The 16324-nt window shown below is 35.7% G+C and overlaps 1 protein-coding gene across 1 annotated transcript in view; it reads left to right on the top strand.

The window, feature by feature from the left end:
- Nucleotides 1-3586: 3586 nt before the first annotated feature.
- moxd1 (monooxygenase, DBH-like 1) overlaps nucleotides 3587-16324 on the top strand; it is a 22420-nt gene continuing 9682 nt past the window's right edge. Inside the window, exons 1-9 of the mRNA XM_016480004.1 lie at nucleotides 3587-3996; nucleotides 6426-6572; nucleotides 6842-7009; nucleotides 7462-7545; nucleotides 12921-13100; nucleotides 13181-13283; nucleotides 13538-13704; nucleotides 14449-14640; nucleotides 15368-15427. Of these exons, the coding sequence (XP_016335490.1) occupies nucleotides 3727-3996; nucleotides 6426-6572; nucleotides 6842-7009; nucleotides 7462-7545; nucleotides 12921-13100; nucleotides 13181-13283; nucleotides 13538-13704; nucleotides 14449-14640; nucleotides 15368-15427 (1371 nt within the window). The 5' untranslated portion in view covers nucleotides 3587-3726. The remainder of the gene's footprint in view (nucleotides 3997-6425; nucleotides 6573-6841; nucleotides 7010-7461; nucleotides 7546-12920; nucleotides 13101-13180; nucleotides 13284-13537; nucleotides 13705-14448; nucleotides 14641-15367; nucleotides 15428-16324) is intronic.

Below are 16324 nucleotides of genomic sequence, written 5' to 3'. Positions count from 1 at the left end.
AACATTTATTTAAATGCAATATGTATGTTATTTGAAACATGGGCAGATCTCTGAGTCACCTATAATGGAAAATGTCATTTCATTTTTTTCCTCAGTTTGAAAATATGCATTCCATATGCTCGTTTTACAAGGATGGGTCAGCATACATCCTTGTGCTTCTGACAGTGTGCTAATCTCAGTCTGGGCAGCTGCTTCTGGTGAAGGCTAAATGTCTTCAATGTGATATATATTGAAAGTTCAGCTGAGTAGTCAGAAGCCATTATCAGCAGTTTAACTCCGCACAAGCTTCTGAAGTCAATTATGCTGCATATAATATGCGACTGAAAGCACCCATTTGACGTAAAGTACTTACAGTGTCTATAAAATAGCTGTGCAAATATGTGTCCATTGGCCTAATATATGGGAATATGAGTCAGTCTCAATGAAGAAGCTCTCAGAACGCTGTTGGAGGCCTCAAGAGAGGAAAGCTGCATCACTTGAAGAAAAGTGTAACTTTTTAAAAGGGCTTTTCTAACACTTCTTCTTGGTTAGGAAATTAGGGAAAGTTTTTTTTTTTCTTTTTTTTTCAACAACTTTGAAACTTAGGCGGAGGAGTGTTCTACATTGCCAAAAGAAAAGCAATTTCACGCTTCATTCCAAGATCTGAACACTACCTTATTGGAATTAACACCATTACACATCAAGACTAGAAAACTTTGTTCACACATTAAACCCCCTTAATTATAAGTATGATAACAAACCATGTTAACAAAGCTTACCATGATAGTAAATAATCAATAGCATCACCAAATACCTAAATTGCCCATTTAAACTATTTAATTCATAAGCATGTGTAAATACCTATTTAGATTTTGGTGTGAATTTGAGAAGTCATGCCCAAAAATTATATATAGGCTAACTTGCGCATGCAGGCTTTATGAAGTAAATAATACAGATTTTACATAAAGTAAATATTTAATACAAATGGTCATGGAATCTCAATTTAACTTGTCAGTAATACTTAAATCTCAAATTCTGATCATACCAGCAAGACCACCAGAAAACAGGCTACTTGAAGACTTACCCAGCAGCCAGTAAAAAATTTGTGTTGGCTCCTGATCTCATGGGAGTTTGAACTCATCCACTAGATGAAGGTACGTGTTACCACAGTGTAAAATATAGATATATATATATCTACATTTTGGTGTTTAGGAAAGTTGATGTTATTCACGCTATTCAGTTAATCCCTGTCCTCTGCTGTCCTCTAATGTCTGCAGATGAAACTACAAAGCAGGTACCAGGAATGTCTATGAAAATAGATGGTCCTGCTGTTGTGGATGTAAAGTATTAATGAGAGGGGCACAACAAACAAATGAGCCTCAGGTGTTTCAAAAAATAGTTAAACAAAATACAATTTCTGATATTATGCCTAAAGAAAAATCATCAGTTTCGACCACTCTGTTTCTGTTTCCATAACAGCATTCAAAGTAAGCCATTGAGCTAACACACACTTACCTTTTTTCTGTCCACCAGTTCATGTTAAACGCAATATACATCAATTAAAACACCCTAGTTATCTATTTACTGAAATCATTCATACTTTATACTTTGTCTAAGATTTCTGAGATTCAGACCAGAAATTAAGCAAACAATAATCTAGAAGCTTGCGTTCTGCAAGTGAACGTTGCTCTATTGTGCCATCCCAAAGAGGCACAAAATCACTTTCACGGACTTTTAAATTAAATTTTTAAAAAAAACTAACACTAGCTTTTCTAATCTTTTTGTATTCTATCTGTTTTCTTTTTATTTATTATACAATTAACAAAAGCAAAAAAGGCCTCTAACACTAGCTTGCGCTATTCTTTTTCTATTCTATCTGTTTTCTTTTTTATTATATAATTAAAAAAAAAAACTTGCTACTTGTACTGCGTTAAGCTATCTGAGATTTGTTATTGCACTTGTATATCATTGCTCTTTTGTTGATTTTGATTGCTTCCATTGTCCTCATTTGTAAGTCGCTTTGGATAAAAGCATCTGCTAAATTACTAAATGTAAATGTAAATGTCTAAAACAGCACAAAATGTGTGTTTTTTCATCACTCTGAATAGGATTTGATGGGTGGATGGATGGATGTGATGGACGTTGTCATTACAAGTGTACTCTTAAAATATAATATGTTTTGTTACCAGTAGATGGCAGTCATCAGTCACAAATGTACACCTCCGAATTTTAGAATAGAATAGAAGGGAAAAGAATAGAACAGAGCTTGTATTACCATACAACCGGTGCCATTTGAAACTGTATTTTTAAAATGAATTGTATTTCACTGGTAGGCTAAATCAACAAGGATCCCCAAACCCCTCAGAGTTAATCATATTTTTTTTTTATTTTTAACGTCATAACTTGGAAAATCCAGAAGTCTTTAGGAGGCCTAAATGTCTTTGCACCTTCCAAACAAAGATAATCTTTTAAAATAAGAACATCTCTCTCATTTCTATATCTGTCTCATACATAGAACCTGCTCACAGCTTGCCAAAGCTTGCCAAACTTGATCTATTTGTGCACCTTTTTCTCACACAAAACACATGTTACAGTAATTAAACTAGTTTAATTAAGATGAGTCACTGTTTCCATAGTTGTTGTACCAAAGTGATATGTAAAGCACACTTCAGAATCTCACTGGATCCATAAAGCAGTGCTTCCCAACCTTTTTTACTCCAAGGCAAGCCACCATCCACAAAAATATTTGAACGTCCCATTACTTTTTCAGTTGTTTGTGATTACAAATAGTTTTCAACCCAATAAAATATTTAGTGCTTGACATAACTATTGTAAAAATGCCCACTGAGTTATCGGAGTTTGATTTCATGATTTATCCAGGCCTAGAAATTACACTTTTAAAATGATTCTTTCTCATATGTAAATAACAGCTGGTATCCTTCTTCAAAAGAAAAAAAAACAGTTAAGGGAATTAAAACGTGAATTAAAATAGAAATCTTGATTTTTTTATTGTTTTTGGCTTATTTAATGCTTGTTATGCCCCCTTGGATCTTGAGCCCCCCTTGGAAATTTGCTGAGGCCCCTAGGTGGGCCCCGGGCCCCTGGTTGAGAACCACTGTAGTAGAGGTCATCCAGGTACTGTTCTCATATTATAAATACTACACATGCTGGCATACTCATTTTAATTATTTCTTTTTGCAAACTATATAGTAGATGAGCTTAAGGCTACATTTTCACTTACTTATGAAGAAATTAATTAGGTTATTAATTGTTTTAATTAAAGTGTATAACAGAGCAAAATAAAGCTACTCAGTGAAGCATGCAGGATTTAATCTAAACAACGTTTGGGTCAACGTCAGTTACCAAACATTCAAATGGTGCTTTGCCTTGTACTTGAAAAACGATACATTTACACAGATTTAACAGTGTAGCATATTGTAATCACGCCGTTGATTCTAATGACTGCACGTAAGCTGCTTGATAATAACGCGAGCGTTCTACTTTTGTCGCGTCGCGCTCGTAGACACGGTGTTCAGCTCTACATCTCTTTCCACATCAAAGGGAAATCACACAAGTTCCCACAGTTTCAGCGGAGGGGGGCTGCCAGCGCTTGAAAGGATCATTCGCCTCCAGTGCACCAAAGCAAACAAACACTCTTGCCCTCGGAAGTTGCATATTTCCATAAACTGCTCTATGGATTAAAAGCGTCCTTGAGTGCAGTCGGCGTTGTTTGCGATTAAGCTCGATATGTCTCAAAATCAGCCTCTTTGCGCTCTAGTTTTTTTAACTTCACTCTTCTGCTCGGCATGCTCACAGGGGACACGATTCGTTCATTCAGCTGCACTAGATGTGGATGGGAGATACAACATTAAGTGGGGATTTGATGAGTCCACGATAACTTTTGAGGTAGAAGTGGAAACGAGAGGATATATAGGATTCGGTTTGTCACCGACCGGTGCGATGTCCTCGTCTGATATCGTGATAGGTGGTGTGCTCAGCGGAAGTCCATATCTGCTGGTAAGTGTGCAAGCACCTTTGGGTTTGAATGCATCTCACATTCAACGCTGATTATACAGTTCGAGAACACTGACTCACAATTTAAAATCAGTCTGCTGCATTTGATCTCTGTAAATGTCGGGCTGGATTGATTATTATTATTTCTGTTTTAAGTACTGAAATGATTCAAGTCAATTGAGTCTTATTTGGTTGGTTTTTTTTCTAACAAAAATGTTTGGGATGGATCTGTTTTTGAATGCATCTCACATTCAACGCTGATTATACAGTTCGAGAACACTGACTCACAATTTAAAATCAGTCTGCTGCATTTGATCTCTGTAAATGTCGGGCTGGATTGATTATTATTATTTCTGTTTTAAGTACTTAAAATAATTCAAGTCATTTGAGTCTTATTTGGTTGTTTTTTTTTCTAACAAAAATGTTTGGGATGGATCTGTTTTGGTCAATCTTTGTTATGGATAATCTGCTCTGGATCATCTTTTCTTCCATCCATTTAACTATAGCCTATAACAATAGCCTAATTGTAAGAATAAATAAATTAATGAATAAATAAAGTTTTTTTATTTTTTACTATCCCATAATGCCACTGTGCATTCATCAGAAAATAACAGTTCACACTTAACAAGCAGAACTAATCAAGTTATATATAATATATAACTTATATATAGTGTTGGGCTAGTTACTCAAAGAATGTAATATATTACTCATTACTAGTTACTCATTTGAAAAGTAATATTGTTACTTTACTTATTACTTTCTGGCAACAGTAATTAGTTACAATACTAGTTACATTAGTTTTTCTTCGCACCCCACAAAAGTTGTAACTGTGCATCTTCCACATAACATTCTAGTGATTGATAGTGACATTCAAGTAGAAGTGTTGTATTAATCTCATCAATTGTCATGTGTAGCTTGAAGCTAATTGTCATTTCTCCGTTACCCATATACGATTATATTTCATTTCACAAATTTGTAAGAAACTTTAATTTTCCAAAACAATTTTTAATTATAGTAATATAATGCTGATCAGATAATACCACATGCTGATCAGAGGGATGTGGGTGGGATGTAATGCCAGAGTAAAGTAAAGCCACAACTTACACAAAAGTGCTCATGATCATCTTTTTTCCTGGCAAAATCAATATAATGCAATATTTCTATCTGCTGAATGTAAGCTTTTCCATAATCCAAGCTTGCCTGCTGCACTGGGGACATCACATGCATGTGCGAGTCGTGAAAATTATGAAAATAAATCTAGGAGTTATTTGATTGTTGGATTTTAAATCAGCGGGGTTGAGGCATCAAAAGTAACTAAGTAACTAAGCTGTTTTATGGATGGTAACTGTAATATTATTACTGAAATCTTATTAGTAATTAGTTACACTACTAGTTACTGCAAAAAGTAATATTATTACAGTAACTAAGTTACTAGTTACTATTACTGCCCAACACTGCTTATATATTAATCGCTCACCTTTTTACAGCCATTCATTCTCATATGAGCAACTCCTAGCTTTTTAAACTTGGAGTTAGACATACCCCAAAACATGAAAAATAATTTGCACTACTTTGGATCACAAAACAACTTTGCATAAATATGAGTAATTATCAATGTAATTATTATTATTTATTTTTGTGTGTCAATAAAGCAGAAATAAAATGCATATTCTGTATATTGTATATTATCAGAACATCTGTATTGGTAGTGGTCACAAAAACTATATTGATTATTGTTAGAATTTGTCATTTTTACTTGACTTCCATAATTTTTTACAGTAAATGGGAATTTTAATCATGCAATGTTCATAGAGATTATTATAAAATTATATTCAGGTTTTCAGAGTGTGTGACCACTCTCCACTCTCCAAGACCACTTTCGAACATTTAAATCTGCAGTGATAGCTTTTTGTGTCCTGAAATCTACTGCAATGAGATCATCCACTGATCTACAATCAGCTGCCCTGTTGTTACCTGGATTGTATTCAGACAGTACTCACATAAACACTACTGTTTCAACTGCAAGCAGCGCAATATTTCAATACATCCACACTGGTGTATATTCTCTGCACATAATCTCCATCCAGCTGATGTATACAATAGAAGTTTATGATTAGATTTCAACACAGCACTATTCATCAGCATTGTGTAATGAATGCTCATTTATATCAATACATTTCTGTTTTAGTTTTGTAAGCATGAGTCATGACGTCTTTTGTTCCAAAACATATCCATAATGGTGTCTGAATGTATTGGAAACAAATAGGACATTTGCCAGTGCAGCTAACCAAACATTTTGAGCAGGTTATCAAATGTGACCACACACACATGCATTTACTCACATGATCCCAGTACTCCTTAAAAATAGCTTATTTTCTGATTCAAACTCAAACCTGAGATGGACTAACGTCGTTCCTCCTCACTCTGCTCAGGACTACTATACAGACTCAAACAGAAAGGTCCATAAAGATGCGCTGCAGAGCTACCAGCTGCTGTACGGCAGAGAGAATGACACACATACCGTTCTGGCTTTCAGCAGAAACCTCCAGACCTGTGATGACAATGACAAAGTCATTACGGTAGGTTTGACTGCATGCATCATTACATCTGGCTCCGTAAGTCTGAAAGAACCATCAGTGGCAGTGTCTGTAACCAGTTTTTTGGAGCCATTTTTTGAACTCTTGGTTGTAATTTTAGCACATTGCCTTTTGTTCAGGGGAAATAATAGTACGGTGTTTTATTAAGGAGTTAAATAAACTCACTTCCCCAAAATGTTGTCAAATTATTACTTGTATAGAATGTCTCTTGCACTTAAGTCTACAATTACCCATAATTTGTCAATGCCCAGGGCAGTACAGTGAGAGTGATCTGGGCGTTCCATGTGGAGGATGTGGGAGTGTCAGGACCAGTCTACCATGGGACGAACAGAGGCAGAAAGAGTCTGCGATTACTCAACCCTGGAACCAGCTCCAGCATCCCAGCAGGAACAGCTTTCTTTGACCTTCAAAACGAGGAGGTGAGGAAAGTGCATTCAGCAGACTGCTGAAGCGTTTGATGGGCTAGGAGTGACAGAGAACGGCATAGCCCTAGGCAGTGTTATACCTACGGTTTCATCTATTTTTGCATGCTTAGGAATCAAGGTCCTTGTGGTTACATATGAATCCTTTTTAAATACAGACCCTTTTGCTTCCTGATTGGGTATTTTGAATGAAAACAAGGCCCCTTTTATGCTTGTGGGATACTGCCAAACACCAGATTTTATAAGAGTGCACATACTTACAACCGCATAACAAATTCTCAGCATTGAATAGGAAAAAAAAACAGGAAATGGGATTAATAAAACATCCATGCTCTCCAGTCCACAATGGAATACTTCTGCTTGTTGCTGTCTAACTGCTACATTTAACTATTTTGTGACTGATGCAAATATTTTATCTATAAATTTGTTAACATGTTCAAATATTGTAGGTTCCTGTACCGCATAAGGATACAACGTACTGGTGTCAGATCTTTAAATTTCCAGAGCTGAAGAAGAAACATCATATAATCAGAGTGAGTAATAAAATTCTTTACATTTTCAAGAATGCCCATCATAATCAAATCATAATGGTTTAAAACATTTAAATTTATTAAAGGGGTCATATGATGTTGCTAAAAATAACATTATTTTGTGTATTTGGTGTAATGAAATGTATGCACCAAGAGCTTGTAACACTCCAAAGAGAAAGGAAAAATTTAAATCGCATCATATGACCCCTTTAAAGTCATGTTTTAAACCAGAGAAGATATACAACGACTGTTATTCCAGAGATGCTTGCTTAGGAAATTACAGGCTTACATATTGCCAATTAACTGCTCCCTGTTGTGTTGTGAAGTACCTTCTACTATTTCAGTTCACTTCTTCTGTACTTACATTTATGGGCTTTCATGAAGCTTGTGCATTTTCAGATTCCTGTCAATCAAGTACTGTTATTAAATGACATGATCATCTTTACAAAATGTAAATGCCAAGAAAATCTAGATAATACCAGTGTTGGGGCAGCTACTTGCAAGCTACAAGATAATCATAGTATGAAGCAATTAAGCTTCAGTCAAGCTTCTGTTTTTAAAAGTAGCTACACTAAAATATATATTCCTGGTACAATAACAATAACTTACATAACTATGTCGGAAACCTAGCACAACAACTCAAATTGGTGAATCATTTTTGTGAATCTGTTCATTTCTGGATGAACAGATTCCCTCAAATGATATGTGAAGGAGGACCACTACGAACAATTCACAAGAATTAATCAAACTTTACAATGCATCTCTCACATGTATGTTCTGTATATGTACAGTGGGTACGGGAAGTATTCAGACCCCCTTAAATTTTTCACTCTTTGTTATATTCAAATGGCTGCAATATAACAAAGAGTGAAAAATTTAAGGGGGTCTGAATACTTTCCGTACCCACTGTATGTCATTTGACCTAGTTTCCTGTGTTCCTACTTTCCCGCCAATAGTTTATCTTAGTTACTCATTGATTTGATTAGTGTCTGCACCTGTTTGATTGGTTTGTTTCATAAAGGGGCTGGTTACACCTGGTCACTTCATGCGTTTTGTCTGATCGGATAGCTATCCGATCGTGAAAAGACCAGGTGTAAATGCCCTCCAAAACGCATTCGAGACGGATATAATTCCGGTCGCTCAAACCACTTCAGGAGGTGGTCTGGGATGCATTCCAGATGAAACTGGACCGAAATGTTAAAATAATAAATGTGTGAGAGCGTGTTATAGGCTATATGACATTAGTCAGACTGCGCTAATGCAACACGCATCGCCACGGACGAGTAGCTGAATATCTCTTCAGCAAGCCGACGTGCAAACTGCCGCGAATGAAACAAAGTAAGACGCAGACGGTCAACACACAATCATCTTCATTAAAAGTAGTAAGACAAACTTATCTTTCCAGTGCTGATGCCATGCGCTCTCCCTATTGCGGTCTTTGATCTTGAAATGAGCTGATAATTAATAAAATGCAGCGCTTATCTTTTGATTTTGTTGACGTGAACTCCGTTAAATGTAAATATAGCACAGGAATTGAAGATCGGATTTAAATCCGTTTTGCGACGACACATTTATGTGCCAAGTGTAAATGGAAACGTTTTAACAAATCAGATAGATATCCGATCAGCGAAAACGCATGAAATGACCAGGTGTAAACAGGCCCTATAAGTATAAGCCCTGTGTTTTTTTCTGTTCACTGTCAGTTGTCTTTGCGTGTAACCTGGTTGTTCTGTTCTGTTCCCAGTTTTGGATTTTGTGTATATAAAACTGAATTGCTGTGCTTAGATCCAATCTCTCAACTTCATTTGCAACCAGGCTATGACAGCATCATATAAGAAAGGACTGTTTATTATTCACTAGAATGAATGAATGAACATTTTTCCAACATTACGTATGAGAGATATGACCGTTTAGGGTGAACTGATTCATGAGAATAAAATTTAAAAAAACTGCACAATGTGAGACAGAGAGGATCCAAATCTGTGATGTTTACAGATTTAATTGGTGTCAGTGTGAATGCTGAACACAGTTTTCGTTTAAGCATGTATTTCATGTTACTGTTTAAGTAGCTTCACCATTTTTTGTTACTGTTGTTATTCTGTTGGATGCTATATTTTCTAAATATGTTTAAAACATAAATTAGATTCCTCGTACGTGATTTCATTTCAAAACATGGTACTGTATGTTTTACCTCATATTGGTTGTTTTTACATTGTTTAGATCTCTTTCTGTCTCTCTCCCTCAGCTTCTTTTTTTGTCTCACCTGCTTATTATTGTCTTTTGCAGCTGCTATTTGTAGATCAGACATGTTTCTGAAATTATACTCTCTGACCCAGATGAAAGAGTCTTCCCGTAACTAAGCTTTTCAAGTTTTCTTAATTAGAGGCAGAATAGGTACTTTAATCATATGATAAAATACTATACTATAATTAAGCATCATCCTTTCAGGCTAATTTTTCAGATGCACTAACCTTTAATTTAATTTAATTGTTGTAGTCACCATGTTCGTGCCCATGTAAAATTCAGCTGTGGAAAGCCAGGCATGCATTCATCTACATTAATTCATCACTATGGCTACAGCTCCATGTTTTTAGCGAAAACATAAGTGCTGCACATGCAAAAGTGAGCAGCTCACAGTATGAATGTAACCCATTTAGTTTGCTGCAGTGTTCAGTATGTAATGCCAGATACAAAGACTCTACAGTAAATAGACTTGTGCGTAGTCCGTGTTTAACAAGATGATGAAACGTAAAGACAAGTGCACACTGACACATTCTAACATTCACTAGATGCACTTTAATCGTGGCCTAAATATTGCTTGGGTACATTTACATGGATCATGTTTGAGTTAGATATTACATTTAGCCTCCATTTAACCTTTCATTAACATCAACTGAACACAAATCAGTTGAAACCAGCTAGTGAATAATTATTGTGACCCCTCTTCGCCCTCTTTTCCTGTCCTCTCTACATACAGTAGCCTGGTATTCGGAAAGCTCCAGGCTGTGTTAGTCAGATGCCAACAGCTGCCCCATAACCACAGCAGTCTCTGGATGTTTCCTGCTCTGTTCCCACTCATTTTCATGGAGCAGATGTTTAACTGTCAAACAGGAGCAGATTTTCCAGACACTGTGCTCTCACTGTCTCTATTCAGGCCATATTGTCACTGTCCTTATTCAGTCAAAAACCTCATGCTATGTGATGCCAGAATAGGCTGTCTGGGTGTACTTTATACAGTATCACAATTACAAAGAAACGCATTGAATTAAGCATGAAATTCTGAAGTATAAAGGCTTGTAAAAATGTGCTCTCAGTGTACTTTATTTGCTTAGGCATATTGCAGATTATTTACTAAGAATAAACGCGTAAATCGGCTCGTGCAAATACGCACACACATACTTACAGTAAATTCGGTTTGTGCTTGTGGTAATTGTCACAAATGTTTTGCATGTCTCCTTAATCAAACACACCTGATTCAGGTCATCAGCTCATTAGTAGAGACTCCAGGACCTGAAATTTCTGTGTCAGAGAAAGGAGACATGCAAAATGTGCAGTGATGGGGTGCCTCCAGGACCAGGGTTGGGAACCACTGTATTACAGTATAATGACAACAGTAGCATTATAAGGTTGGTAAGATCTGAATCTTTGATGGATTTACAGGTGCATCTCAATAAATTAGAATGTCGTGGAAAAAAAGAACCAAAGACTTAAACTACTTCAGTCTGTGTGCATTGAATTTATTTAATACACGAGTTTCACAATTTGAGTTGAATTACTGAAATAAATGAACTTTTCCACGACATTCTAATTTATTGAGATGCACCTGTAGATGGATGGATCAGACATGTTGTTATTGGTTAGAAACAACAGAATGTTACTACACAATCTCCATGTTCGTTAGATTTTGGGGTTTCAAAACAAAATGGCTCCCAATGGGTAAAAAAGAGGAGGTGGAAGGGAAATAAAGGAATGTTTGAATATTTATTCAGCCACTGTTTGGCCCTGGGTCCCACTGCTTCAGGCAGAGACCCCTGGAAGAGAAGGACACAGTTCACTCTGTTGGAAATGCTTTTATTTAGAATTCCAGTTCCGACAGAAGAAGCCCACTGTGAGGAGAAAAATAATACTAAAATCCCCCACTTCCTATTCCAGAGCTATCCAAGCTAGTTTTAGCTCAACAATCCACACACACAGAGTTTTCTTGTAGAGGATCAAAATAGAGTGGTTTAAAAAGATAACCTACTTTTATCAAATCTGTATGGCTGATCCCTTTATCAAAGCTTGGAACAGTGTAGTAGAATGTGTTCTTGTTTTGGATTAAAGAAATCTTGACTTCTCAGATTCGTTAAAGCAATACTTTCTCTACATCATATATGCACTACTGTTCAAAAGTTTGTTGTTAGTAAGGTTTATTTTAAGAAATTACTACTTTTAATAAGCAGGTCACATTAAATCAAAAGTGACCGTAAATACATTGTTATTAATTATGAAAATAAATTAAGTTTTGCCATCACAGGAAAACAAATTAAAACAGATTACAAATAGAAAACAAAATATTTTTAATCGTAATAATTCACACTAGCACCTTTTTACTGTATTTTTGATCAAAATGCACCATGGGTGAGTATGAGAGACTTGTTAAAAAAGCATTTAAAAATCTTACAAACCCCAAACTTTTGAGTGTTTATGTACATTAACTATATATTAATCAGGGTTAGGTTAAATTCAGATTTTATGTAATAATTTGTTGTTGAACTAGAATTTGAATTGGTGTAACCAGAAGACAATTTACTTTACTGAATTTTGTGACAAAATCTAAACAATTTGGATTAATTATGTCTGTTCATTCTCTGATATGCATATTACAAGTTGTAACACTTGTAACAAAATTCAACAAAATTTAGCCATACATTAATATAGCCATAAAAAGGTCATTTTACCAAGCAGCAAAACAAAATGTTCACCACATTGTTTGATATATTTATTGACAATTCATGATACAATTTTCAGATTCAGTCTATAATGATATTCATCTATACATATATTAGTCTACACATATATTATTGAACTAATACAATAATAATACTGATACTATAATGCTATAATACTACTAATAATAAAGAAATAAATACATTTCATAATCGATTAGTCCTTCATAATAAAGGTTTCTCTACTGCTAAGTGAGATTTGAGCAGTTTTACTATTTTACCTTTTTGATTTTAATGCCATTTCAATTACTTCAATTCAAATTCTAACAATTCTACATACTATGTTCAAATTCAGAAGTAGAATTTGGAATACAAAAGGCATTCTCAATTCAATTCTGAGAGCGCACAGCACAGCTATTCATATTTCTCTCTGTTTGTTGTTGTTTTCAGATAGAGCCAATGATTCAGAAGAGTCATGAGAATCTGGTTCATCATATTCTGCTCTACCAGTGTGACAGCGATCTGAACAAGAGTGAGATTAACAGAAGACATGAATGCTACCATCCAAATATGCCAGACTCCTTCTTCACCTGTGAAACTGTCCTGTTTGCTTGGGCTATTGGGGGAGAGGTGGTATTTCATAAGTTCATATTCATTCTAATAATAAAAAGTTTCAAATATTGAATAGAAATGATTTGTATCTTTTGCAGGGCTTCACCTACCCTCCCCATGTTGGAATGTCTATAGGAACCTCAATAGACCCAGTCTACGTACAAATGGAGATTCACTTCGATAACCCATCTTTACAAAGAGGTACTGTATGTCATGATACACTTCAACAGTTTAAAACCTGCCTCACTTGCTGCCCTAAGTGACATAAGGCACAACTAAAGAACCTTACAGTTATTTCCTGTGACTTTTTGTTAGTGTATTTTATGTATCTGTGAGTATCTGTTAAGTAATCAGTATAGTCTCCATGGTATATTACAGTGATTTGCAGCTAATAACTAATGAGCTTTTCTGTAAGGTTTGAGTCTGAGCTTCTCAGAGTTTTGGTCTCACCACAGGGATAGTGGACAGTTCAGGCCTGCGTTTGTACTACAGCCCCAGCCTGAGGCGCTATGATGCTGGGGTCATCGAGACAGGAGTGTGGGTCAGTCTCTACCACATGCTGCCCCCAGGCATGCAGGATTATATTACAGAAGGACACTGTACACAGGAGTGTCTCCAAGAGGTGGGACCGCACAAAAAAAAAATATTGTGGTTACACTCAAACTCATATTTGAGACCTACACTACTATTGAAACATTTGTAATCACTACGAAAGAGTGCTTTAGAAAGAAATCAATACTCAGGATGCATTAAATTACAGTTAATTACATATTATTACAAATGACTATTTATATAAATAAACTCTGTTCTAAAAGTCTTTTATGCTCACCAAGACTATCTGTTTGATCAAAATAAAGTAAAAATAGTATTATTGTTTAATATTATTACAATTTAAAATAATAAAACATTTTTAATATATTTAAAATGGCATTGATTCGTATAATGGCAAACGCTGATTTTTCTGCAGCCATTAATTACTCCAGTTTTCAGTGTCAAATGATTTTTCAGAAATCATTCTAATAGGCTGATTTGCTGCTGAAGTGACATTTCTTATTATTATCAATGTTTAAAACACTTGTGCTCTTTAATACTGCAGAGGAAATGATGATTTATGCATACTTGCTGAATAAAGGTATTAATTGGTAGTGTATAAAAATAGTATGTACATGGTAGTGTATCAAAATATAAATATTTAAAAAAAAAATGTTTTATTACTATTTAAATCAAATTACAAGCAATAATTGTCTTCAAAAACATACAAAAAATGTCTTGGTAATTCCTAACATTTGAATGCTAGTGCAAGCTTCTCAAAACCCAGATAAAAAAAAAAAAAAAGAGGTATAACATGTGTCTCTCTTCCTGTAAGTCATTAGACAGCGAGATGCCCAGTGGAATTCATGTGTTTGCAGTTCTGCTCCATGCTCACCTGGCAGGACGGGCTATAAGAGCCAGACATTTCCGCCAGCAGATTGAGCTCCAGCCACTAGCCTCAGACGATCAGTTTGATTTCAACTTCCAGGAGTTCCAGCCGCTCAGCCAGGAGAGGATCATCCTGCCTGTCAGTCAGAGTCCTTTTCAGTTTCATAATCTTCATTGCTCCATCTGAGGGTGAAATTGATGTTGCATTAATCATCAGATACAATGAACCTCACAGTTTACTTTATCGATTTATGGAAAACCTAGAAATAGCAGGGGATTTCAAAATGGTGAATTCTAGGCTTGGAAAAATAATGGATAAATCAAATGGTCAAAAGGTGTGGCTTCTCACAAATTTCCAGGCCTTGTAAGAACTCCAGCATGGGTTATTAAATTTAGATGTGAGGGCTTTTATCCCTCACAGTCTCGTTTGGGTCAAATTAAATATGCTGTTTACTCTGACTAAAGTCCTAGTTTATAGCTGAGGGATTGATAGTGTTTTAGCAGTAAAGAATAGAGCAATTATCATTATCTGCTCCAGTGTCTCAGCCATAGCCAAGCACTTTGTATTACCTAAGAGTGGTGTAATAAATTCAACATGTAAAGAGCACACACTGTGCATCTGCAGGACTGGTGTTTGTTTAAAAGGGCCCACAGGCGAGAGGTGACTCATGTGTGAATTGTGACTTGTTATCCTGTTCTGTTGTGTAATAACAATCAGCAAGGTTTTAACAGTTTATACTCAAATGAGTTTCAATGGCCTATTCTGTTTGACAAGCACCCAACAGTGAGCATAATAGATAAGCAAATGTTTTTTGTAATTTGCTTTTAATATCTGTGTGTTAACCGACATGTTTTTCTGTCACCAGGGGGATTCTCTAATCACTGAATGTAGATACAACACTAAAGGCAGAATGAACATGACCTGGGTAAGATTAAGGCTTCTAAAGCCTTGTATGCTTTTACTAACAACAATTATATAGATTTGTGTCATATAGTTTGGCTAGGTTTTCTTGTGAATTACACCAATTATAGAGTTATTCATGATAGAAATCCTGGTTAACAGCAAGCTTATTCAAACTGTTCAGTCATGATGTCTGATTTGTAGGCCATTCTAGGGGCTAAATTAACGTGGCTTCCTTTGGGAATTTATAAAGGGATTTTAAAATAGCATTTTTTTTTTACTTTCTCATTTCATTTACCAGCTTAGTTCACCCCAAAATCAAAATTCTGTCTTGATTTGCTCGTGCCCCTTTTTTACAAGATGTAATATAAGTCTCAGGTGTCCCTAGAATGTGTCGGTGAATTTTCAGCTCAAAATACCACACAGATCATTTATAATGGCTATTTTCAGTGGAATAAGAAACAGGCTGTTTTCGTGCATGTATCTTTAAATGCAAATGAGCTGCTGCTCCCCACGACCCCACCCCCTTTTCCAGAATAGGGCTGTGCCTTTACAGCGCGTACTTCAGATACTCTGCCAAAAAACAGCTGTTTGGTTTTGATTATTACAGAGCCCGGGAAGTCACCTGTAGGAGAAAAAAAAAACAATCCGTAGCAACGGTTTTGCAATCCGTCCCCTCAGTTTATTAACCGTACTCACAAATTCTTATTGTTTTTTTTTCTCCTACAGGTGACTTCCCGGGCTCCGTAGATTATCATGTCTGTCAAGCTGAAATCATGCATTTTAAAGCCATGTCAATTTAAACTTCTGATATACTGTTTTCTGAGAGCACACATCTGAAACACATGCACAGAAAACGGCTGTCACATGGCATGTGAGTACTAAACATAGTTGTCTTTCATGTCTTATCGAGATTAAAATG

This window comes from Sinocyclocheilus anshuiensis, unplaced genomic scaffold (genome assembly GCF_001515605.1).
Source record: "Sinocyclocheilus anshuiensis isolate Anshui unplaced genomic scaffold, SAMN03320099.WGS_v1.1 scaffold637, whole genome shotgun sequence".
Taxonomy (NCBI): Eukaryota; Metazoa; Chordata; class Actinopteri; order Cypriniformes; family Cyprinidae; genus Sinocyclocheilus; species Sinocyclocheilus anshuiensis.
Note: the sequence above shows the minus strand (reverse complement) of the source record. Positions and strands in the feature narration are given on the sequence as shown.